Below are 26,985 nucleotides of genomic sequence, written 5' to 3' on the forward strand. Positions count from 1 at the left end.
ACTAAGATGATAAAAATAAGAAAAAGCTTTTGATATGCAATGAAAATAATCCAAACTGACCTATTTAAACAAGCTATTGATGATTTAAAGTGGCAAATAGAGCAACAGACATAGAGAATGATTATTTTAAATTATTTTCTAAGTTTATCTAATGTAAATAAATTACAATAACAAGAAAACCAAAAGATCTTAGAAATGGTCTTAGACCCAAACACTTGAATTCATTGCTAAATGAAGCAAAATATATGGCCATTAATATCTACTTAGAATATAAAATTTTTGTAAAGATCATGGAAATATTTACAAACATACAAAGATTATTACAAGTATCATTTCAAGAAAAAATAGGAAACCAAAGGTAAATATTTAGAGAAACCTTGGTGAGAGAATCAAATAAAGGAAAAAAATCAATAAAATCTGAAAGTGTTTTTAAAACAAGCTTTTCATTTTCGCAAAGAAGCCATCATATTTGTACTCTTAACATTATAGTTATGGATGTGTTCCATGTAGAAGAGGAAGAAGAGGAAAATGAACACAAGAACAGCTGGACGAGACAAAATGTGCTCAGAAAAAGTTTATAGTGGAGGCAATATAGTTTTGAAGCATGATGTTCTCAAAGTATATGAAAAGGAGAAGATATGAATGATGTAGAAAAATTTGAATCCTAGTATTTCTTTTTTAAAAGGTGACAAAAAGAATATCAATTATTCTTGAAGAAGGTGGTATATTAGCTGAGACTTGAAGGATGACAGAGAATGTAGGTGAAGGAGATGAGGAGAGAGAGAGTATTCCTATCAAGAGAAACAGTCAGTGACATTTTTCAAAATTAGGGTTTTAACTTGCTAATGGCAAGTCAAATGCTGAGGCATAGAGTACTATACCATTTTTACTACAATGCTAATAGCTTTATTGATTTATTTAATCTTAGTTTTTCAACATTCATCCATTTGCAAATTTATGTTACACATTTTCTACCACCCTCCCTTCCCTCTCCCTTGGTGGTGAACAGTTTGGTAAAAGTTGTATATGTATATTTCTGTTTAACATATTTATATATTAGTCATTTTGTGTAAGAGGGATTAGGACTAAGGAAAAAGAAATAAAATCATGAGATAGGAAGGAAAAACAAGAGAAGTTTTAAAAAAGTGAACATAGTTTACATTCAGATTCTGTGATCATTTTGTTCTTTTTTTCTTTACTTTCCCTCTGGATGTGGATGTTGCTGTCCCAGGTTTATCCTTGATATGTGATTTGCTGAGAGTGATCCATCGTAGTTGATCAACTCACAGCATTGTTGTTAAGTACAGTGTTCTCTTGCTTCTGCTCCCTTCATTCAGTATCAGTTCATGTAATTCTTTCCAAGCTTCTCTAAAGTCTGCCCACTCATAATTTTTATAGAACAATAGTTTTCCATAACATGCATATACTATAACTTGTTTAGCCATTCCCCAATTGGTAGGCATCTCCCCAATTTCCAATTCTTTGCCACTACAAAAAGGATACTAACAATTAAAAAACACTTAGAAAGTGTTTTTCTTATATGCTCATTCATTTATTAATTTATTACATTCTCAGATTGTGTCAAGTATACCCATCTCTCATTTCCCTCCCAGTCTGAGCCCCGGTTCCCAGGAAAAGGAATAAATTTTCACACATTTCAACAAAGAATTCTTTTTCCTCTTTTTTCTCTAAAGAATTAACTCTAAGTTAGCTCCTCTAAATAACTCTTAAGTTCAATTCTCAATCCATCAGGTCATCCTACTGTCTCTTGAAGGTAGCTAAGTGATATAGGACGAGTGTAATATAACTGGATGACATGATTCAGAAGATAAGAGATGGTTCGGTTATAATGGTAACATGAATTTTAAAACTTTAAGATTTAGGAAATATTTTCTCCTTTCTAATGATATTTCATAAGCAATATTAACTATTATTATTCCCATTTTACAAAATGAGGAAACTGAAGATCAGATGTGCTCAAGGTCAAGATAATCTTCTGACTCCAAGATTCTTTTCACTAGCTTCTCAGTGACAGGGACGAATTCTAAAAATGCAATGGAGATCAAGAGTGTCAGCATGGCTGCTCCTCCTCCATTGAACTAGAAAAGTGTGTAAACAATTGGCTTCCATGCTGGAGAGTGGCTTTATTGCCTTTGATAGTGGCCAGGTTTGAGGTAAGCAAGGATATTAGGACCGTTTTTAGAATGTAGCTGTTAGATTATAATAGAATAGGATGGAGCTTCTTTTAAAGGTGAAAAAGGAACCTAAGGAAAAGTAGGATGTGCTTTGGTTAAGCAAAACATACAAACCTGTTTTCATATGGTTTTGCTCAAGACCAAGAATTTTTGAATGAAGGAAAGAATTATTGAAGGAAAAAAGGACACAAAATTTTATTTTGATAGGTTAGCCAGAATTTACAAATTTTTTAAGATTTTGCTTCCTAGAATAATTGTTTGTTCTATTGTTCTATCAGCCTTCTATCTCTCTATCTATCTACTATACACTTTCCTTCTCTCTCTCTCTCTCTCTCTCTATGTCTGTCTATCATCTATCTATCTATCTATGTATCTATCTATCATCTCTCTGTCTGTCTGTCTATCTATCTATCTTTCTATCTATCCATCCAATCATCTTGCATATAATACTTTAAGGCTTACAAAGTACTTTTTGCATCATATCATTTGATCTCCAGGCAATAGATAATTAATTTATATCTATATTCTTTTTTAGTATCAAAAGTCAAACATTTTCAAAAATCAAGCAGTCATTTAGCATTTATTTAGCACATACCATGTCTTAAGTTCTAGGAATAAAATGTAATGAACAAATGACAAAAAGAAATTGTCCTTGTCTTCAAGGAGTTTACTTTTTTAATAAAAATATATTTATATCTTTATATATAAATGTAAAAAGCAAGATATTTAAATAATAAAAAATATAAAGATATGTTATAAGTCTATATTTATATCTTTACATATAAATGTAAAAAGCAACATATATATTTATATACTTATAAAATTTAATAGCTTAAAGTTGAAATAAGAATTTTGGGACTCCCTGCAAAAGGTAATTTCCAGGGAAAGGTACTAGCAGCTGGGAGTGGGGAATGGGAAGTTATGAAATACCTCATGTAAGATAAAGCACTTGAGTAGAGGTTTTAAAGAAGCTAAGAGGTCTGAAATATAGAGAATTTAATGGTATATTTCCTTCAGATGATGTCTCACTCCTATTTTTGTCATGGTTAGGATGAATTGAGTAGAACTTTGGAGTCACTTAGATATGAGTTCAAGAATACATAGAGTGTGTTACCATGAGGAAACCGTTTAACTTTTAGTTTCTCAGACTGCTTTCTAAGACTAAGTTTCAGATGAATTGATAGTATACATTAGTGGATTCCTATAAAGAAGCTCCTGAATTCAGAGATATTATCACAGATCAAAACCCAAGCTGGAAGGCTTTGAAGAATGATCCTAGCTAAGCTCAGAAAGACTCTTATCCAAGTTGGCTTGCAGGGTAATAGAGTTTTTGGTTTTGGTAATTCTTGAAAACTCTTCTGATTCATAATAGGGCTGTGATTTACATCAATGTGGAAAATACCAACACTGACAAAAATCATAATATCTTGAAACAAAATATATTCAATAGGGTTTATGTAAAAGTTCGAAGCTTGATCACTAAGGATGAATATTTTTAAATCTTATTTTTTCTAAATAGTGGAAACAACATTAATAAACAAAAATTCCTTGTTTTTCTTCCTTTTTGATTTTTTTCTATAAGTTATAACTCAATTTAATATATAACACTATATAAAATTGATCTATTTATTTGGTCTTGGCTTATAATGATTTAGCTTTAAGCTTCTTCCTGCACTTTCATCTTTCATTTTTAAAATGTGTTTTCTTGTTTTTGTTGCAGTATGGAAGAGAAGAGAGTGATTGGACAATCTTGGTGTCTTGAATGAAAAACAAACACTGTCATCTGTATGTTATTGGAGAAAGTCATTGCATTTGAATTGTGATAGATTTTGTTTAATTGCCAATTTACAGCTGTGTTTAATGTATTTTGTATTATCATTGTGAGGTCAAAATGCATCCTGAGAGTGATAGTCTCCATGTGCCAGAGAATACAAACAACAATCACATTACTTTCTTCAGTAGGTAGCTAAGATGTAAGCCATATAATGTAGAATTTTCCTCACAACTTTTAGTGCCTCCTTTAGTGGCCTTTTCCTTATTTATGATTTAGAATGGAATATTCTCTTCCTTCTTTACCTCCTTGTCATTTTCTCCCCTCCTTTTATTTACCAAATGTGAATTGACTGACTAAAAGCTGATTCAGATGGATTTTTCATTTATGTTCTATTTCCTTCCTCTCCATCTCTAAGATACTCTTTTCCTCTCTAGTTGTTATTTTTCTCTGTTTTTCTTTGAGATACTGGAAGAAATGGATTTGCTCTCTACACTTGTATTTGGGTTTTACAGTGAATTTCTTTCTGGCAGAAACATTTGCTTTACTTTTTTTTTTCTTTCACACCATAGAAATGTTGCATTAGAGGATAATGACATGGACCCCTGCTCAATTCTGAATCTAAAGTATCATTAATAGCCTTCTGTTAGTTCTTTATGCTTGTTTGCTTTTATTGTATATTTACAGGGAGTTTCCCCAGGGAAGCTTAAGTTTGTAAAGCTCCTTGTCAATGCACCTAGAGGCTCAGGGGATTTTTATCAATATCCCGGCTAATAATCTCTACTGTAATTCATTGTATTACTCACTCTTCCTCCCCCTTATTAGTGTGTCTAACTCCCACATGCCAATACTTAAATATAAAACACTTATCTTGTAGCTAAAAGACATCTCAAATTGCTTTTTTTAAAAATGGAACTTCTAAATTTCTCTGTATAATCCCAAAGGATCTTCTTTTGAAGATCTTCAGACTTATTGACGAGTATATTCTCCCTTATTATTAAAATTTCTTATTGACCTGTACTCTTCTCTAATCCCTAAAACAATTATGTAATTTTACTGAAGAACTGAATAATAACTGACAACTATGAAAGAGGGTTTTTTTTGGGGGGGTCCACATTCTCTTTAAAATAAGTTATAAGCACAGAAAAGTATTCAATTTACTGTCTTTACATAATTGAAATTAGTTAATGGCATTTATGTTTTATTCATCTTGTTAGTATATTTATCTCACATTATTTTTATTTCCTGTGGTCTGCTGAATCACCAGCCTGGAAAGGTACCCAAAGACACACAGCAAGATATAGGAGTTATTCTAATACTGACTTGTGCCTTGAAGTGAGAGACAAAGTTATAAGAAATAGGCATGATTTTCTAGTGAGTGAAATAATAGTGAATTGTGTAATATTTGCTATAAGAAGATGGAAAGATCTGCTCTGCTTTAATAGCTACTCTTTGCTATAAAGCAGGGACTTTAGATAAGTGTAAGAATGATATGTATGTGTGTTCTGGAATGAAGAAGATGATGAAACTTTTCTTTGTAAGGCATTTATGATGAGTTGTTATATTATACTGGAAGAGACTTCTTAATTCAGCCCTTGCTTCTGAGAAGTATGACTGTCTTTCTCACAGTTAACCATGTTTTTTCCTATTTAAAGGATGTATTTTTCTTTTAGAAAATCTTTTGACCTCACTTTAGAAATGATAGTCCCCCCAAACTGGTATTGAATCTGTGACCTTTTCAAAAAATATTTTGGTAACTATATCAATATAATTGGTTTCCTTTGGAATCCTATGCATTTTATTTTATTCATTAAATATATTATTCTAAAAAAGGGTCCATTACATTAAAAAAATACTTCTGCTCAATGAAAAAAGAGGAGTAACTTTTACTAATCCTTCAATACACCATCTTTTTATTAAGTTTTGCAATTTTCTATGGGTGTTTTCCACAATCACTATTTGGGACCGACTCAGACATACAAGTACTGTATATATGTATTATATCCTGAAGGACTAAGTATATAGGACACATTTATGCAGTACTTTAGGAACTATAAAACAATTTCCTCAAAAAAATTAAGAGGTAGCTAGGACAAGTATTTTAATCTTAACTTTACATATAATGTGTTAAGTGATTCTTCTCATGATCACTTTTTAGTAACTATCAGAAGTAAGAACTGAACTTAGGCTACTTCATTGCATAATCGGAGCCCTATCCATAAAATTTGGGTGCTTCTCAGCTTAAAGGGGGGGGAAATCATCAAGTTAGTTCATGTTAGGATGCATAATTGTTTTTACCACTTTAATAAGAGCTAACTATACTACTAACTTGTTAAATGAATTTGGAAAGAACATCTGCACATCTTTTTTTCTCTGTGCCCTATTTGTTTAATTGTAGTGGATTAATGTAGCAAGAGTAGCATATTATAACTAGGCAATTATCCATTTTTCAGCAGTTAGTTGTAGTAACATTAATTGATCATTTAAGACATAAGATAATCTAACATTAGGAACATATGAGGCTAATCTACTCAAAAAGATCAACAAATTAATACTGTTGCTGATATTTGCATAATTGACTGCAATTATTTAATGTTTAATTGAGTTGATCAAATGAGATTCAGGAATTCATATGAGCATGCATATAAACAAGAACTGATGGTACTTAAAATGATAATGATTAATTGTTATTTTGCATTTTCTTTTTCCCTCTACTTCATTGAGTTGTTACTTTCAGATGAAATTGATCCCTAGCTTTCTACACATCAATAGAAATCAAGATTTTAAAAAAATCATCAGAAAACCATTAAAATGGAAATGTTTCTTAAATAGCATTTAAACTCCCATCTGGTATCAGAAATTTTCTCTGTCAGAGTCTTTTTTAAAGAATAAAGTTGTGCCAAATCAAAGAATGACAAAATCAGATCAGCACATTCCTGAGATGTTGCACGGTATTGACTTGTCTGAATGAATAAATAAAAATGATCAATTTCAGCTTTCAAACTAACTGTAAAACTCAAATGATGGAGTGAACTTTGACAAGGAATTTTTTATTCAAACCTTAGGAAATTATCTCAAGATAGGTAGTAGTCCCTGGATTGAAAATTGGTAGACCCACATTCTAATCTCCATTCTGCTACTAATCAGCTTTGTTACTTTCAAAAAATCACTCTACTTTCCTGGGTATCACTGTCCTATGAAAAATTCAGAATATATATTCTGGGTGGCCCTTCCAGCTTTAATATCAAAAAATTGTGTCTCTCTAGAAAGTATCTTATTTTTGAGTTTAATTCATCTAATTTCCTTGATAACAAAGACTATTTTGTTTTCATCTTTTTTTTTACTCCTTCCCTCCAAGAGCCTGTACATGTTCTTCATTTAAAAATTTCTCTTGTATTATGGAAGAGAACAATATTTTTCCATTTTTCTTTCATATCAGGAGGGAAAAAAAGCAACAGATAATATCAATCTTGTGATGAAATGCAGTTTTAGCACCTTTAAGAAAGCAAGAAACAAGCAACAGAACCCTGTATTAGAATTATGCCAATTTGATGGCTTGCCTTCATTTCAATACCTAAAAATAATTGCTCATTGGCATGGAGATAGTGCAGTATTGGGTACCTAAAGTTGTGATTTTGGGGGCAGTGAACTTGTAGAAGAACTTTATATTTTTTACATATAGGACTCTATCATGGCAGGAATAGAAGATCTCAGTAGACATGTTTTTAGTTATTTATTTCTCATCTCACTGAGCATGTTAAACTTGTATTCTTTTTCCTTAAGCAGTTTTTCTTTAGCCCTGAAAATAGGTCATAATTGTACCTATGTAGGTATGGAAGAGTATATAACAGAGAAATTTTTTGAGTTCTGATTTCTGAAGCACTTGGTGTGTTTTATAGGTCACTTTGACTTCCTTTGATACAAAATCTGTCTGAAAATGAAGCAGGCCACTTTGGCAGCATTTATGGAAACAGTCCTTTATACATAAACATGCCTATGAAATATAGTTAATATTCATTTAGTTTCTTCTTTGCTAAATATTTACATACCAAATGAAATAGTTAAATTATCATTAAGTCCTGGTGGTCACTTTACCCAAATAGATCAAAGTTACTTTAAGATTTACCACAAATAGGGGGCAGCTAGGTGGTGCAGTGGATAGAGCACCAGCCCTGGAGTCAGGCATATCTGAGTTCAAATCTGGCCTCGGACATTTAATAATTACCTAGCTGTGTGGCCTTGGGCAAGTCACTTAACCCCATTGCCTTGCAAAAATCTAAAAAAAAAAAGATTTACCACAAATAGATTTTTTTATGTTTCTCTTTAAAAAGGACTTTTAATTAGCAGCATATTTTAGAACTAATTAGAATATTCTTGTAAGTTTTAATTTGTCTTCTTGATTATAATCATAATAATAAAATTGATGAACAATTATTGAATGATTTAAAAGGTATATAAGATTGTACAATACTAGATGTGGACTTGATTCTAGAATATAGTTATTGTCCTCAAAGAGCTTACAATTCAGTAGTACAGGACAGTAATTACGTGATACATACAGACAGAAAGGAGACTAAATTCTCAGAAAATGTATTGGGAAAAAAAGATACTGAATATTTTAATTTCTTATTTTTATTTTTTATTTTATTTAGGACATTCTCTGCTACTCAAACACTGAACATGGCATAAGCTATGTCATCTTAAAAAGATATATATATATATATATATATATAATTTCTTAATTGACTATTATTAAGCTATTCTGGGACATATTAAACTGCTGTGACATATTTTATAAGAAACATCACCTAATAATATTCCCACTTGGTTTCTTAATCCTTAAGAGAGCTAAGACTGAAATTCACATGCAAAATATTATCTAACAATGAGATTCACTAGAGACTACAAATTATGGAATGACCTACTTTTGCATGTTAGTTCATATATTAAACTACTTAGAAAATGGAAGATTAATTTCAAACCAAATCTGAGAAATTTGTAACTGGTCCTGATGACCAGTTCTTCAAAGTACTATAAATTTGTGTCCTTTTCGTTGTTGCCAAAAGAAATTCTTTTTTTTTTTAAATCCTGTCTCATTAGCAAGGAAATTTTAACTTCTCTTACATTTTTCAATATAGCTTAAATTGAAATACCCATTTCCACAAAGTACTTATCAGATTCTTTTTTTTAAGACTCAAATAGTATTGTTCACCTGGAACATTTCCTGTGATTAGGCAGACATTTATTTCCTTCTAAAAAAGACATCAAAACTCAGTCTTTGAGAATAAAGCTGTACTACATTCTACCCTTCTCTTGCCCCCCCACCCCCCAGCTTTCAGATCTGATTATTAGATCTCCATTCTTTTTTGGCTATATGGTTTCTCATACTAGGATCTCCATTGTAGACAGGACTTAACAATTGAATAGTTTACTACACATTTTATATCATTCCCAAACTCTTGTTTGCAAAATAATGTGCAGATTTTGTTTAACAAAGTAAAATATTGGGGTGGATTAGTTTATTTTGTTCAATGACAGATTATTATAAGACCTAATTAATTCTTCATGTCCAGGGTTACAGTGAGTGAATTCTTTCTTACAGTTTTTACAGAATGAAGAAAGATGTGGAAAGAGAAATTCAGAGGCATTACAAGAGTGAGAATGAAAGAGGAAGGAATATGATTCAGGAAGCAATACAAATATTTCATTATTCCATCCTGTCCAAAGAAAGACTATTTCCTGCCCCCTGCAGAATCCTTGTAGTCTGCTACTCTTTTAAATCTTGGTTTCCTTGTGAAGGTTAATTATAAGTGCCAAATAGAAATTGTGCCAAATACCATGTGTCTTCAAGAAAGTGGTTTTTAGTTTTTTTCTGGAATTAGACCGAGTTCACAGACATATTTTATGACAGGGACTGTGGGAAATTTTGTCTCTTATTCCCCTTGCCTAGTGGAGTATTGAGCATAGCACTTAAAAAGTGAACTAAGTTGTTGCAATATCTAATAGAAGCTGCTTTGGATAACTGAAGAACTGACCTGGAGTTAATCCAAGAGATTTAAAAATCCAGGGCCTTGGAAAAAACCTCTGGTACATACTATCAATTCTTGAGAAACCTTTCCCCTTCCAGGCTTTCTTATTGTAAATTTCTCTGGGCAGAGGAAAGTTATGAGGAACAAAAATAAAACAATTTATTGCAGATGTACTTCTCTGTTCCTTAGATTGTAGGAGTATTTTGAATGCTTCAGGAATTAGATGAATATAATAGTGAAATTAAATTAGTTGTGTTTTCCTCTAGCTAGTTATCAAAAGGTACATAAAAAATAACACTAAAGTTAGGATCAATGCAAGAGTTCATTGGTAAATTTCCAAGATTGTAGTAAATACTATTAGATCAGATCTTAGAACATAAGTCAGTCTCTGAGCATATATCAAATTATTCTAAAGTTGTTCCCAGTGTTTCAACTGTACATAGATACATCTCATTGATGCCATAGTCTTCACTCATCATTTGAATTACATGTACTTATTTAATAATGTAAACTTGATAAAAGAGAAATAGATTAAAGTGAATATATTATCACAGAATTTATAGAAGTTTAGGAACATTGAAGAGTTAGCTAAAATATAGACTTTTTTGTACCCTGTTTTCTTGCACCTGAATCTGATTATAACTGCCACTGGAGTGATAAAACCTGACTGTTCCTGTCTTAAATTTCCTGGTTATAAGGTGGCTAGTTCTGTACCAGTTTGTGAAATCCTCTTTGAGTGAAAAAATGGTCATTCAGCAGATATAAAGAAATATTCTGGAAGAATTATCTTTTCATAAATGTTTGAGCTGATATTATGTTACAAGGATTCAGACACACTAAAAGCATCATAATAACAGCTATAAGGAAAATATAGTGGGTAAAGTAAAGTAAACTCTACCTCATTCTTCTTTAAAGGTTTTGTAGAAGCACAATTAAACTCTTGTAATGGTTTTGTTACACATGAACCATCTGGTGTGAATGAATACTTTATATTTGTATGTCTAAAGAACCTGTAATAATTGTATTTTGCTGGCAATAGATACATTCTTTATTGTTTGCATTTTCCTCATTCAATCTGTAATTATGCAGTATTTCTCTCTTCAATAAAATGATTTAGTGGACACCTGTTTGTGTGGTATTAAGGAAAACAACATTGTTGTATGCATATAATAAACTTTAATTATCATTTTTATGATGCAAGATTTTTGGTTAGAGGACATAAAGACACCATCATTTTAGCATTTAAAAAATAATATTGAAGAAAAGGAAAAGCATATAAGGAGGGAGAGCAAAACAAGAGCATATGAATGTTAAAATTTTATGAAAAAACATTCAAGGATATGGATTTATCTTTTGCAAAATATCGCTTCTCTTTAAATTATTATACAATGTATTATGAATAGATTACTCTTCCTGTTCACCTTAAAAATGTATCTGCTACATCAATTAAATTGTCAACACTGATAAAAGATAATGTCTAAATATTAGAAATCAGCTCTAAAGTTAAAGTATTAATAGTAGTAGGACTGGCTATCATTTATATTGTGCTGACTATGTGCTAGGCACTCTATTGAGGAATTTTATAAGTACCATCTAATTTGGTCCTCACAACAACCCTGGAAGCTAAGTGCTTTCATTATGAGGGAACTAAACAAAAGTTAAATGATGCCCGAAGTCCCACAAATAGAAAGCATCTGAGACCAGATTTGAATTGGATATTCCTAACTCTTGTTTGTTTTAGTTTTCTGTAACATGTGATAAAGAAGGAAATGACAAACCATTCTAGCATCTTTGTCAATTAAATTCCAAATGGCTTTGAAGAGTCTGTTAGGACCCCACAACTTTCTAATTATTCTCTATCCATTGCACTTACCTAGGTCTCCACTACACTACCTAGGTCTTCCTTAATTTGTCCTATAAATAAGGGGCATCAATAATCCAACTTTCTATTCAAATCAAAAACTGCCTAAATTGCTTTAAAATGAAATGAATAATTTGTAGATTAGACATAGTATATTTGTTTCTCCATAATTTATATGGTTGAGAATACAGCAAAACTATAGCTTTATCAAAGAGTTACCATAAGCAAAGCTTAAGTGGCATGGTACATCATGAACCTTTTCCGTATAAGCTGTCAACTCCACAACATAATGACCTCTTAGCAGGGTAGAAGAATTTATGTTAGAAGGTATGGGTGAAGGTTAGTGTGGTTTAGCAATAGGATCAAAACACATCTCCCAGAAGAATGATAAAGATTGAGATGTCTTTGCTAAAAGTGATGACCTACTGGAGTTTACAAGATTTATAAGACCAGACACATCTGTTGATGAAAAAAGCAGAAGAAAAGAGAAAAAAAATCGACATTTTCTTGCCTTTCTAACTTCTTTCTTCCCCCCAATAAATTTCCTGGATTTAATATTATATACATTATCCAAATTAGCTTATATTTCCAAATCAAAATTCACTGTATATTACAATAGCCAATATGTATTTTTTTCAGGTCATACTCTCTCTGTAGTTCTCATTTTATCTAAAACCTTCATCTGCTTTTAATGATGATGACTTGTGTCATGAGATTCCTGTATCTTCAAAGTACATTAAATTAAAAAAGCTAAATTCATATTTGTGTAAATATTTTTATGACAAATAGTGCATATTCTTTGTAGCAGCTCCTCTGTAATTCAAATAATATCAAATGAAAATTTTGTAGTTCTCTTGTTGTAGTCTTTGCTAGTAAGCCTATATTCACACACTGGGAAAAATCACATCATAGTTGAAGGTGATAAAAATTCACAGTAATGTATATTGGTTAAATTATTTAATATGCCATAATTTAGAAATAAATGGAAATTTAAAAGAGCATGAGACAAAAAAGAACTAAGCTCTTTTTTCTTTTTTAGGATTTTGCAAGGCAAATGGGGTTAAGTGGCTTGCTGAAGGCCACACAGCTAGGTAATTATTAAGTGTCTGAGGCCGAATTTGAACTCAGATACTCCTGACTCCAGGGCTGGTGCTCTATCCACTACTCCACCTAGCTTCCCCTAAAAGAACTAATCTTTGAATCAACTGGGATTCACTGGAATTTTCTGAATTGTGTGGGAGTTGGCATGGTCAAACTTCTATTTCAGGAAAGCTGCTTTGGCAACTGTGCTGAGAATGGAAAGGAAAGATAAAACAAGAGAACAATTATGAGCTTCATGAAATAGTACAGATGAGAGGCATTTGGAGCCTGAATGAGGATGGTAAATATATGAGTAGGAAGAAGTGAGCATATATAATAGGGGTGGGGGTAGAAATAGTAAGATTTGGCAGCTAATTTTATATATGTGTAAGTGTGAAATATCCAAGATGATATCAGGGTTTTGAACCTATGGGGAAGCAGAGTTCCTTTATAGACAAATTGACTAATATTAATTAGGAATGTTGAAGTGGACTAGGTTTGGGAACAAAGATAATATAATGAGATCTGTCATATAGACTATTATTTATCCTTGTGACTCCGAGCAATAACAAAATGTATTGCTGGAGAAAGGACTGTGATCTTTTACTAAGACTACTCTAGAATACAGAGGCAGCTATGGGATTTCTTGAGGTAACAGTATACTATTGGGATGGGATATAGTGATTAGTATGAGTGCCTTGGTCAAGGTTTAGTTTTAACAACCTTGAGAAACTCGCACAAAGTAAAAAATGAAGAAGTGGGGGCCTTACACAGCTATGGATAGGAGTTGAGTGAGGAAGAGTGGTTGAGTTGGAGACAACATTCATGATTGGCTCTCCCAGGGAGGGTCGGTTGTGAATCATCATCTTATCTTCTCCTTGCTTGATGAAGCTTCCCTTTTGATAATACCAGCAGCTTTTATGAATTATGTTATAGTGAGAATTTTTTTCTTAGTGGGTTGGACTAAATTGATGTCAAGGTCTCTTCTAACTCTCAAATTCTGTGATTTAAGTCTGGATCTGCATTTTTGAGCCCACTATTAATCAATTCAACTTTATGCTGTCTTCAGTCCTTGAGTATCTTGTTTTCTGATCTTCTACTCCTATCATGTGCCTTCTTTAATCCTCTCATAAACTGCTGAGCAATTCAGGAGGAAATCTTATAGCCATATATTGAGTCTACCATCAATTCAAGTTAGTTAATAATCTTCACTGTTGAATGATGATTGTTTTAATCTGTGACTGTCTAATCCTACTTCCCAAGGTCCTAGTCTAAATTTTCTTTTTTTTAACAAAGTTCTTTATTGTTAAAATGATTATTAAATTGTTATTATTGTAAGTCCTTTATTTAATTCTATTTTATTCATTGGCAGAGAATGAAGAAAAAATAGTAACTGTATTCTTTCTGTTGTTAGTTATCATTATCCCATCAACTGAAATCTTATTGCCTCTTTACCCAATTAATCTAAAATCAAAACTAAAATAAAAAAACACCAAGATCCCTGGACTACTTTCCTTTGCAGCCTCAACTCATTCTGTCTTTAATAATCTTGAATCTATTTTCACAAGGTCATGTCATCTTTTATTAACTACCCTTTCTTTCATTTTCTGAATGTATCTTTTAAAAATCTAAGTGAGTTCTCTGTGCATTCATACTTTTTCTCTTCAGACAACTTTCATTTATCAATCTATATCAGAATTGTTTCTTTTTATGTCTTCAGACTTCGATTCTTGAGAGTTTCTAGTCATTTCTGGGATGTCTTCTCTTGTAGAATTTTTGTCCACTTTTTTTATTCATTTATACTGTGAATTCTCACTAAATCTAGGGTACATATTGCCCCAGACTGGTTATTTGTTTCTATCATAATCTGTAGGAGAACATAATTCCTTCCTCCAAGGTTCTTGTTATCGCTACTCCAAACAAATAATTCCTCTGTCAGGGTGAAAATTAGATGCTGGATAGAATTTTCCCTTGCTGGTTGATTTACCTATTAAAGAATTAAATTGTCATTAAGGAAGGTCAAGAAGTTGTAAGTGCACACTTCCAAGGCAGAAGCAAATTGGCAGCCTGAGCTCCAAGAGCTTTTCCCTACACAACTTCAAATGAAACCTCAACACAGACATTAAAGCTGCAGATCCCCACACAAAAAAAGAGCAAAGCAGTTTTTAACTCTAGACATTGTGGAGGATCTTCAGTGAAGGTCTGTCTCTTCAGGGGAAAAGGGGAAGTATAACCCAGCTAGATGAACTCTAGCAGGAGGTTTCTAGCCACAGTGCAGTCCAAGTCCTGGCAGCTAGACAGCAGCCCAAGCTCCAGCAACTAGACATTAGCCCAAGCCCAGACAAAGTCAGAACCTGGGGAACACTGGGGCAACAGACAGGACTGGGTGGGGAGCAAACCACTGCATAGGCAAAGCCTGGACATAAATGAGGAAAGAAATCTGCACAGGCATCATCTGGGCTTCACAGGCACCACCTTGGCAAGTGATAAACCAAGGACCAGACCTAGCCCCAGCACAAAAACCTTGAGAATATACTCCCTATACCCCAGGAGCAGAGCTCAACTCTCAAAATGATAAAAAAAATCCAAAAGGAGCGCTAACCGCAGACAACTGTTTTTCAAATAGAGATGATAAAAATGCCATCTCAGAAGAAGAAAACCATGACAAATTACCTACCTGGGAAGCCTCAAGAGAGTTTATGAAATGAACTCAAATCCAAAATGTCATGGAAGAGTTTAAAAATATTTTAAAAAACAAAGAAGAGATGAAGAAAAAAAATTTAAAAAAATGTGAGCCATGCAGGAGAATTTTGAAAAACTGACCAGAGGAATCAACTCCTTTAAAAGTAAAAATGGCTAACTGGAAAAACTCATTTTAACTCATCAAAAAATAAAATTGGCCAACTGTAAAAGGAATGAAATTCATCAAAAGTAAAATTAAACAACCAGAAAAAGAAATTTAAAAGATAACTGAAGAAAATAAAGCCCTAGGAATTAGAATTAAACAAATAGAAGCTAATCACTCCATGAGATGCCAACATTCCATGAAACAAACTCAAAAGGCTGAAAAAACTGAAGAAAATGTAAAGTATCTTTTAGGAAAAGCAAATGATCTGGAAAAATTATTCAAGAGAGATAATTTATGAATTATTAGTCTATCTGAAATTCTAGATCAGAAAAAAGAGCCTGGAGAATATCTTTCAGGAAATTATCAGAGAAAAACTGCCACAATATACTAGATCAAGAAGACAAAATAGTCCTTGAAAGAATATACAGAACACCTCCAGAAAAAGAACCCAGAATAAAAACGCCAAGGTGTATCATAGCCTAATTCTAGAATTCTCAGCTAAAGGAGAAAATATTGTAAGCAGTGAAAAAGAAGCAATTTAAATATAGAGGAAGCACAATCAGAATTAGACAGCTTCAACATTAAAGGATCAGAGGGCTTGGAGCATGATATTTCAGAGGGGGGAAGATGGATTTTCAATGAAATAAAGGATTTCAAAAATTTTATGAATAAAAAGTCTATAACTGAACAGAAAATTTGATCTTCAAATACAAGACTCAAGAGATTCTTAAAAAGGTAAATGGAAAGGAGAAAAAAAACTGCTAGCCAAGAACATTAAACTGTATACATCCCTCTAAGCAAAGATGACACTTGAAACTCTGGAGAATTATATTTCTCTTAGGATAAAAGGTTGAATATAGTTGAAGGGAATGTAATTGAAGGATATAGGTATAAAGGAGACAAGAAGTGATATTGATTATGAGGGTGGTATTTCCTATGAAGCCTGAGAAAGGGAGAGTTCTTAGAGGTTCTATACATAATTAAATCACGAAGTGATTTTACTAGTTACTTTAATTGGTTGCTGTACAATAGGGACAGAGGGTGGGAGTATACTTAGAAGGATTGGACATAAGTAAATCAGAAAGTGATCTTGCCTTAATCCATACCTTAGTTAAAGAGGGCTATAATACTATGATTGGAGTGCTAAAGGGACAGAGGGAGTGAGTGTATCTGACAATTTGGTTGGGTAGAGTTGGAGTACTATAGAGTACTATAGAGATGGAAAGAGAGAGTATACTTAGAGGGACAAGAAATGAAAAGATCATGAAGTGATTTTACTTTCCTTGAAGCTTTGGCTGTAATTAGAAGGAGTGTGCTTGGTGGTAGGGGAGGTATAAATGGTTCAAGAAATTATTTGACTTTCATGATGCTTTGGCTCATGAGAATTATGTGTCCAAGGAGTGTACTTGAAAAGAGGGAGCAATATTAATCAATTATAATTTATGTGATTTATGTCTCTTGAGAAGTGTAATTCAAATGGGACAAAGGTGGGACATGTACTTATGACTATGAGGAAATGCTGTTTATCAATAAATCAGTCAATCTTAGAGAATAGTACTTCTTTCAGCACCAATAGAAGGAGTATATTTTGATAAATTGTAGGTAAAAACCAGGGTTAAAAAAATCAAGACATTAAAAAGAAGGATTATATTAGGAGAAGACTAGGCATTAGTGGATAAATAACAGGTAAGAAGGCACAAAGACATTTTTATATGAGAGAGAAAAAAAGGGAGGATATGAACTCTGAGTAAATCCTAATTGCAACAGATTTGTCCCAGAGAGAGAGAGAAAATAACATATATTTCCATTTGAATTTAAAAATCTATTCTATCCTAAAGGGAAGTGGAGGGCGGGGGGGAAGGGAAAGAAAGGGGAAGAAATGGATAAAAGGGAAGGTGAAAGTAAAAGTAAAAACAAAGTTAAAGTTAAAATTTAAAAGAAAAGTAAAATAGAAAGGGAACAAATATTGATGAGGAGGAATAAGAGGAAAGAGAAAAATATAAATGGGGAGTGATAGCATGGAGGGAAATACTGAATTAGTAATTTTAATTGTAAATGTGAATGGGTTGAACTTTCCCATAAAATGGAAGCAGATAGCATAATGGGTTAAAAACCAGAATTCTACAATATATTGTTTATAAGAAACACATATGAAGCAGAGAGATACATACAGGGTAAAGGGCAAATCCTGGAGCAAAATATATTATGTATCAGTGGAAGTAAAAAAAATCAGGGGTAGCAATCCTGATCTCAGACAAAGCAAAATAAAAAATATACATTAAAAGGGATAAGGAAGAAAACTATATCTTCTTACAAGACACCATAGGAAATGAAGTTATATCATCATTAAGCATACATAAACCTAGTGGGATAGTGTTCAAATTTCTAGAGGAAAAACTGAGTTAATTACAAGAAGACATGGAAAGCAAACCTGTAATATTGTGGGACCTCATCCTCCCTCTTTTAGAACTAGATAAATCTAACCACAAAATAAATAAGAAGGAAATTAATAAAGTGAATAAAATCTTAGAAAACTTGTATATGATAGACCTGTGGAGAAAACTGAATAAAGTGAATAAAATTTTAGAAAACTTGTATATGATAGACCTGTGGAGAAAACTGTGGATAGAAAAAAATATATCTTTTTTTCTGCAGCATATGGCACCTATTTCAAAATTGACCATTTACTAGGGCATAAAAAAACCTTACCATAAAATGAAGAAAGACACAAATAATAAATGCATGCTTTTCAAATCATGATAAAGGACCACAAGATAAACCAAAATGAATTGAAAACTAAATAATCTAATTTTAAAGAATGAGTGGATCAAGCAACAAATCATAGAAATAATTAATCATTTCATTCCAAGAAAACAATGAGACATCATACTAAGATTTATGGGATGCAGTCAAAGTTGTTTTTAGGAGAAATTTTATATCTCTAAATGTATTTGTGAATAAAATAGGGAAGAAGAGCTCAATGAATTGGGCATGCAACTAAAAAAGCTTGGAAAAGAACAAATAATAAACACACAATTAAATACCAAATTAGAAATTCTGAAAAGCAAATGAGAGTTTAATAAAAATGAAAGCAAGTAAACCACTGATCTAATAAATACAACTAAAACTAACAACTAAAAGTTGGTTTTATGAAAAAAAGTCCAATAAAATAGATAAATCTTTGGTGAATCTGATTTAAAAAATGAAAGAATATCAAATTACTAGTATCAGAAGTAAAAAAAGGTGGACTCACCACCAATGAAGAGGAAATTAAAGAGATAATTCAAAGCTATTTTATTCAACTATACTCCAAGTGAAATGAATTAATATTTACAAAAATATGAACTACCCAGATTAACAGATGAGGAAATAAAATACTTAAATAACAGCATTTCAGAAAAAGAAATTGAAGAAACCATCAATAAACTCCCTAAGAAAAAATCTTTAGGTCCAGATGGATATGCAAATGAATTCTACTAAACTTTTAAGGAACAATTTATTCCAATTTTGTATAAATTCTTTAAAAGTAGGAGGATTTGTTTCAAATTTCTCTCATGACCCCAATATGCTGTTGATACCTAAATCAGGAAGAGTCAAAACAAAGAAAATTATAGATCAACTCCCTAATGAACATTGATGCAAAAAATCTCAATGAAATATTTAGTGAAGAGATTACAATATGGTGTTGATAGGAAAATAAACCATGATCAGATAGGATTTATATAAGTAGGTAGAGATGGTTCAACATTAGGAAAACACTTAACATAACTGAACATATCAATAACAAAAATCAACAGAAATCATGATTATTTCAGTAGATCCTGAAAAAGGTCTTTGACAAAATATGACATCCATTTCTATTAAAAAACCAGAGAGTATAGGAATAAATGGAATTTACCCTAAAATAATAAATTGTATCTATCTGAAACCCATCAATAAACATCATATGTAATGGTGATATTTCCAATAAAATCATAAGGATGTCAATTATCACCACTACTATTCAATACAATATTAGAAATGTTAGCTTTAGCAATAAAAGAAGAGAGAGTAATTGAAGGAATTAGATTTGGTGATGAGGAAACAAAACTTTCATTCTTTGCCGATGATATGATGGTATACTTAGAGAACCCTAGAAAATCAGCTAAAAGGCTACTTGAAGTAATTAACAACTTCAGCAAAGTAGTAGGATATAAAATTAATCCACATAAAACCTCAGAATTTATATATATGAGCAACAAAGCCCAAGGTCAAGAGATAGAAAGAAAAATTCCATTTAATGTAACTGTAGACAAGATAAAATCCTTGGGAATCTACTTCCCAAGCCAAATCCAGAAACTGTATGAACACAATTACAAAAGACTTTTCTCATAAATAAAGTCATATCAGGGGCAGCTAGGTGATGTAGTGAATAGAGCACCAGCCCTGGAATCAGGAGGACCTGAGTTTAAATTCAGCCTCAGACACTTAATAATTACCTAGCTGTGTGACCTTGGGCAAGTCACTTAACCCTACTGCTTTACACACCTCCCCCAAAAAAAGAAGGGACAAAAGCAAAACCATATCTAAACAATTAGAAAAATATCAATTGCTCATGGTTAGGACAAGCTAGTATAATAAAAATTTAGAATAACAATCAAACTAACAAAAAACAATTTTACAGAGCTAGAAAAATTATTCACAAAATGTATTTGGAACAACAAAAGGTCAAGAGGATCAAAGGAATTGTTAAATTAATGTGCAAAGGAAGGTGGCCTTGCTTTGCCAGGTCTAAAACTATACTATGAAGAAACAGTCATCAAAAGTGCTTACTGGTTAAGAAATAGAATAATGAACCAGTAGATTAAAAGAGGTACGAAAGAAATAATAGTAAATGATTAGAGTAATCTATTCCTTGACAAACCCAAAGACATTATCTTTTGGGATAAGAACACACTATTTGACAAAATTTGCTGGGAATACTGGAAAATAGTATGATAAAAACTAGGCATAGAATCACTCACACCTTATACACCAAAAAAACGGTCAAAATGGGTAAAGGATTTAGACATAAAGTGTGATACCATAGACCAATTAACAGATCAAGAAATACTTGGTCTGATGTACGGAAAGGGGAGAAATTTATAAAAAAGCAAGAAATATATAGTACATTATAAATTGCAAAATAGATTATTATGACTATATTAAATTTAAAAGGTTTTGCACTAATAAAACAAATGCAACCAAGATTAGAAGGAAAACAGAAAGCTGAGAAATAATTTTCACAGCTAGGGGTTCTGATAAATATGTTTTAGGTTTCTAAAATATATAGAGAATGCAATCACATTTATAAGCTTACAAATCATTCCCCAATTGATAAATAGTTAAACAGGCAGTTTTCAACCAAAGAAATCAAACCTATATATAATCATATGAAAAATGTTCCAAGACATTACTGATTAGAGAAATGTAAATTAAAAGAAATATGTGGTACCGCCTCACACCTATTAAATTAGCTTAGATGACAAAAAGAGAAAATGATCAATGTTGGAGAGGTTGTGGCAAGATTGAGATATTTAATGCATTGTTGGTGGAGAGCGTAGAGCAATATGGAACTACATCCACAGAACAGTAAATAATCTTCATCTTAAGCATAGTCTTCGATCCAGCAATACCAATACTAGGCCTATATACAAAAGAAAATTCCGTATTTCTCTCTCTCTCTCTCTCTCTCTCTCTCTCTCTCTCTCTCTCTCTCTCTCTCTCTCTCACACACACACACACACACACACACACACACACACACATACACACACACATCCAACAAAAGATGAGAAAACTCTCACATTATCAAAAATATTTATAGTTGCTCTTTTCGTAGTGACAAAATGAGGGAATGCCTATCAACTGGGGAATGGTTAAACAAATTAGGGTACATGAATCTCATGGAGTATTATTATTCTATAAGAAATCAAGAAAGATTGAACTTTATTCTTTTTTTTAGGTTTTTGCAAGGCAAACAGGGTTAAGTGGCTTGCCCAAGTCCACACAGCTAGGTAATTATTAAGTGTCTGAGACTGGATTTGAACCCAAGGCCGGTGCTTTATCCACTATACCACCTAGCCGCCCCTTGCCACCTAGCTACCCCTGAAAGATTGAACTTTAAAGAAGTATGGAAAGAATTACAGGAACTGATGCTGAATGAAGCAAGCAGAACCAAGAGAATATTGTACATTAAAACAACATTGTAAGTTAATCAACTATGATGAATGCAACTCTTCTCAGCAGTTCAGAGATCTGGGACAATTGTGGAAGATCTCTTAACAATGCCATCTACATCCAGAGGAAAAAACAAAACAAACAAAATACTCACAGAATCTGAATGGATACTATGTTCACTTTTAAAAAATTTTTCTTATGTCTTTCCTTCCTATCTCATGGTTTTCTTTCTTTTACCTTAGTCCTAATTCCTCATATACAAAATGATTAATATGTAAACATGTTAAACACAAATGTATGTGTTCAAATTTTACCATATTGTTTGCCATTAAGGGAAGGGGGATGGGAAGGGAGGGTGGTAGAAAAATGTGTAACATAAATAAGTGAATGAATGTTGAGAAACTTTCATAACATGTAATTGGAATATTAAAATAAGATACCAATAAAAAAGTTATCAGTGTCAATGCTTATCCAGAGTCTGGATAATTTGAAATACCCCATCACTAATATATCATTTCTCTCAATTAGATTTAAGATCTCTTGACATTGGCAATGAAACATAAAAAGATTAAAGGCTTTCGTAGTCTTTGACTCATACATAAAATAAATTAAGTTTACAATAATTATGGCGTCTTTATCTTTGTCAAAGTCTTCTATCAAAGTGATAATGCCTTTAGTAGTTAGAAATACCCTGGAAATACCCAGAACTAGATCAGGAAGAAGACTATTGGAATAGTATTTATCTGGAAATCATTACTGCTCAAGGCGGGATAAGAGAATATTCTATAAAATAGAGGATGCTTAAGGGGGGGTAGAAAAGTGTAATTGCTTCAAAGGCATACTCTTATCCTTTGTTTCTTTGTGTCACTGGATTTTAAATGTACAGCTATCTTAGAAATGTTTTATCTTGGTCTGACTTTGGAAATATTTGTGCCATTTCTATATGCGTGTTAGATGGCATCACAGATCATTATTGAAATACTGATTATATTTTCAAGCTCTAGAAGAATTGATTATAAAAGGGTTAGAAGATTCTCTAATTGACTCAAGTATTTCTGGCATGGAAATTAGAGAATGACTTAAATATTTTAAAAGATCTAGCTTCTTTTGGCTCCAAATTAATCACTTAATGTAATTTGTCTTCAAACTATGTGAGGGGTATCATCAGAAACTGACTCTTGCAAGGAAAGAAAATATAGTAGCATATCTAGAAAAGTTCTGCCACTACTTTCTTGAGATCATTTCAAAAATCCTTTCATTTACTGCTCTATGTATGTGTTCAGAAACATCATACGGAAAGAGCACTAGATTTTTGGAGTTAGGGAGCCTTAGTTTGAATCCTTGATTTTTTTTTTTGAGAAAATTACTTGGCTCCTCTATACCGCAGATTCTTTACCTATATGAAAAAGAGATTAAAACCTAAAGTTCCATATCATTCTAAAGTATGATCACTTATTTATGAGCCTTTCATATTCCAATGATCCACATGGTCATTATTGTGACTTTAAGTGTGTTTTCCAGTAACACTGCCATAACTGGTCTAAAACTCACACTTTATTGGTGGATTGCTAATTGATCAATATATCCAACATAATATTCATTTCTATCACTGATTTGGTCTACTATTCAGGAAATCCACTAAAATAGGAACATTCAATTAAGTGTAGAAAATAAAAATCTAATAGGATAATATGAGACTTCTGTGGGCAGAATCAAGATGGTAGAAGACAGTAAGCAGTTGATCTCTCCCAACATTCCCCTCAAAATAACTTTAAAATAATGCAGACAAAGTTGGGTTGACATATTTTTCTAGCCTAAGTCAACCTAGAAGATCAGAAGGAGAAGTCTGTGATACCAGTGTAGAGACTGACTTGGAGCCCACAGTGGTACAAACATCTTAGAGGCAGGGACAATAAGAGCAACAACTTTGGGAACTCAAGACAGTGATAGTAAGGGGATCTGATGATTGTCCACAAAGAGATTACAGTTTACCCCAGTACTAGCACTAGTTGCAAGACAGGGAGGGAACTGGGGAAATTAAGGCAGCAAGTGGTGATGGGAATTGAGTGAACCACACTGCATCTTTTTTTTAATTTTATTTTTTAATTCTCATTTTGTGCAAATGTTTTTTTACATTAATAAAATATTCTTGTTTAAGAGTAAACAAAATACCCCTCCCCCCATGAATATAGACTTGCTTGGGCGATAAAGTAAAGGGGAGAGAAAAAAATTAAAATTAAAAAAAGAATAATAGTAATAATTGTAGGTATGGCCAGGTGGTGCAATGGACGAAGCACCAGCCCTAGAGCCATGAGCATCCGAGCCCACATCCAGCCCCGTAGACTCAACAATCACGCAGCTGTGTGACATGCAAGCCACCCAATCCCCACTGCCCTGCAAAAACCTAAAAGAAGAAAAAAAAAGACCCAAAATAAAATAAAATAGTAATAATAGTAGGGGTGGCTGGGTGGCAGACAGAACATTGGCCCTTGAGTCAGGAGCACCCGGGTCCAAATCCGGCCCCAGACACCCAAAAATCACCCTGCTATGTGACCCCAGGCAGGCCACCCAGCCCCATTTGCCATGCACCCTCCCCCAAATAATAATAATAATAGTAATGAAAAATGTGCTTCAGTCTTTGTTCCAACACCAACAACTCTGTCATGGGTGGATCACGTTCTTTATGGCAAGTCCATTGCAAAAGTTACTTCCATATTTTTCCAATGTTGCCATTGTTGATCGCAACTCCCTCCTTTCTTATTTCTCCATTACCATGTACTATATTTTCTCTCTCCTTTCACTCTGACTCTGCTGTAGGGTCGCTGAGTGGCGCAGCAGACAGATCCCTGGTCCTGGGGCCAAGAAGCCCCCATACCTGAGCCCCCATACTACCTCTTAGGCCCAGAATCCACCTGGCCCTAGGGTCCTGGACAGGCCTTCCAATCCCAGCCCCTTGCAAGAAGTGAAAAAGAAAATGTGTTATATCTGACCACTCTCCCCCCATGGTCCATCCTCTCCTCCTTTATTCACATCCCCCCCTTCCCCCTGCTCCCCCCACCCCCCCGCTTCTTACTCCAGATGCCTATACCCCATTGAGTATATATGCTGTTTCCTCTCCTAGCTACCTCTGATGACAGCAGAGGTTCCCTCATTCCTCCTTGCCTCCCCCCTTCCATATCATTGCAATAGCTCATTGTAATAATAAAAAAATCTTATTATATGAAATATCTTGGCCTATTCCCCCTCTCCTTTTTCTTTCTCCCATTATATTTCCCTTTTTTTTCTATTGACTCCATTTTTATACCATATTTTATCTTCAAATTCAGCTTTTTCCTTTGCTTCAACTATAAAAGCTCCCTCTACCTGCTCTATTAACTGAGGAGGTTCATGTGAGTATTATCAGTGTCATTTTTCTATGCAGGAATACATGCAGTTCATCATCATTAAGTCCCTCATATTTCCCCCCTCTCCTCCAATCTCTGTGCTTCACCTGAGTCCTGTATCTGAAGATCAAACCTTCTGTTCAACTCTGGCCATTCCAAAAGGAACATTGAAATTCCCCTGGTTCATTGAAAGTCCATCTTTTCCCCTGGAAAAGGACATTCAGCCTTGCTGGGTAGTTCATTCTTGGCTGCATTCTAAGCTCTTTTGCCTTCCTGTATATTACATTCCAAGCCCCACAAGCTTCCAATGTAGTTGCTGCTAAGTCCTGTGTGATCCTGACTGCAGCATCATGATATTTGAACTGTGCTTCTGGCTGCTTGTAATATTTTCTCTTTGACTTGGTTGTTCTGGAACTTGGCTATAATATTCCTGGGGGTTGGTTTTTTGGGGATCTCTTTCTTGGGGGGATCGCTGGATTCTCTCCATTTCTATTTTGCCCTCTGCTTCTAGAATATCAGGGAAATTTTCCTGTAGTAATTCTTTGAAAGTGATGTCAAGACTCTTTTCCTGATCATGACTTTCAGGTATTCCAATAATTTTTAAATTATCTTTCCTAAGTCTGTTTTCCATATCAGTTGTTTTTTCAATGAGATTTTCACATTTTCTTCTAATTTTTCATTTTTTTGGTTTTGAAGTATTGATTCCTGATTTCTGGTAAATTCATCAATCTCCCTGAATTCTATTCTTTGTCTGAAGGATTTGTTCTCCTCCGAGAGTTTTCTTATCTCTTTTTCCATCTGACCAATTTTGCTTTTTAAGGCATTCTTCTCCTCAATAACTTTTTGAACTGTTTTATCCATTTGACCTAAGCTGGTTTTTACCATGCTATTTTCTTCAGCATTTTTTTGAATTTCCTTGACTAAGCTGCTGACTTCATTTTCATGTTTTTCCTACATCTCTCTCCTTTCTTTTCCCAGTTTTTCTTCCAACTCTTTCATTTGATTTTCAAAGTCTTTTTTGAGCTCTGTCATAGCCTGAACCCAATTTCTGTTTTGCTTGGAGTCTTTAGATGCAGGAGCTTGTACCTACTCATCTTCAGACTGAGTATTTTGATCCTTCTTGGGCTCATGAGCAAAATATTTCTCAATGGTCTTCATCTTATTTCTCTGCTTCCTCATTTTCCCAGCCTGAGCCTGGTTTTGGGGTGCTTCCTGAGCTTTTGGGACACTCCCACAAGGGTCTCAGTGTGTGTGAGGCTCTGTCCTCCCTCTTGGTCTGTGAATGACCATAAGCGGCCCCCTTGGCCATGGAGCTGAGGTGGGGGGGGCCTGCTTTTCTATGGGGGGGCCTAGACTGCGATCAGGATCTGAATGTGGTCAGAACCCCAGAGTCCTGTTCCAGAGGCAGAGGACAGAGCTCTGCAGTCTCTCTTCACTCCCCTCCCTCAGCTCAATGGGCTCATGCCCTGGAGGCTCTTGCTTACTGGCTCCTCCTGCTTCTGTTTCCTGGATCAGGGCTGGGGAAAGACCAAGCTGCTGGCTGTGTGCCCTGAAGGCTGGGTTCCATGTGCTTGCTCTGGCAGAGGTCCCCTGCTGTTCCCCCACTTTGTGCCCGGTGCT

At 33.6% G+C, this 26,985-nt stretch overlaps 1 protein-coding gene across 3 annotated transcripts in view; it reads left to right on the forward strand.

The window, feature by feature from the left end:
* BCAT1 (branched chain amino acid transaminase 1) overlaps positions 1-11,115 on the forward strand; it is a 94,932-nt gene extending 83,817 nt beyond the window's left edge. For 2 of the 3 annotated variants that reach the window (XM_074194242.1, XM_074194244.1), the window contains exon 11: positions 3,916-11,115. In XM_074194242.1, the coding sequence (XP_074050343.1) occupies positions 3,916-3,957 (42 nt within the window). In that variant the 3' untranslated portion in view covers positions 3,958-11,115. The remainder of the gene's footprint in view (positions 1-3,915) is intronic. The other variant, XM_074194243.1, reaches the window with a different exon arrangement.
* The last annotated feature ends 15,870 nt before the right edge of the window (positions 11,116-26,985 follow it).

The sequence above is a fragment of the Macrotis lagotis genome, chromosome 7 (genome assembly GCF_037893015.1).
Source record: "Macrotis lagotis isolate mMagLag1 chromosome 7, bilby.v1.9.chrom.fasta, whole genome shotgun sequence".
Classification (NCBI taxonomy): Eukaryota; Metazoa; Chordata; class Mammalia; order Peramelemorphia; family Peramelidae; genus Macrotis; species Macrotis lagotis.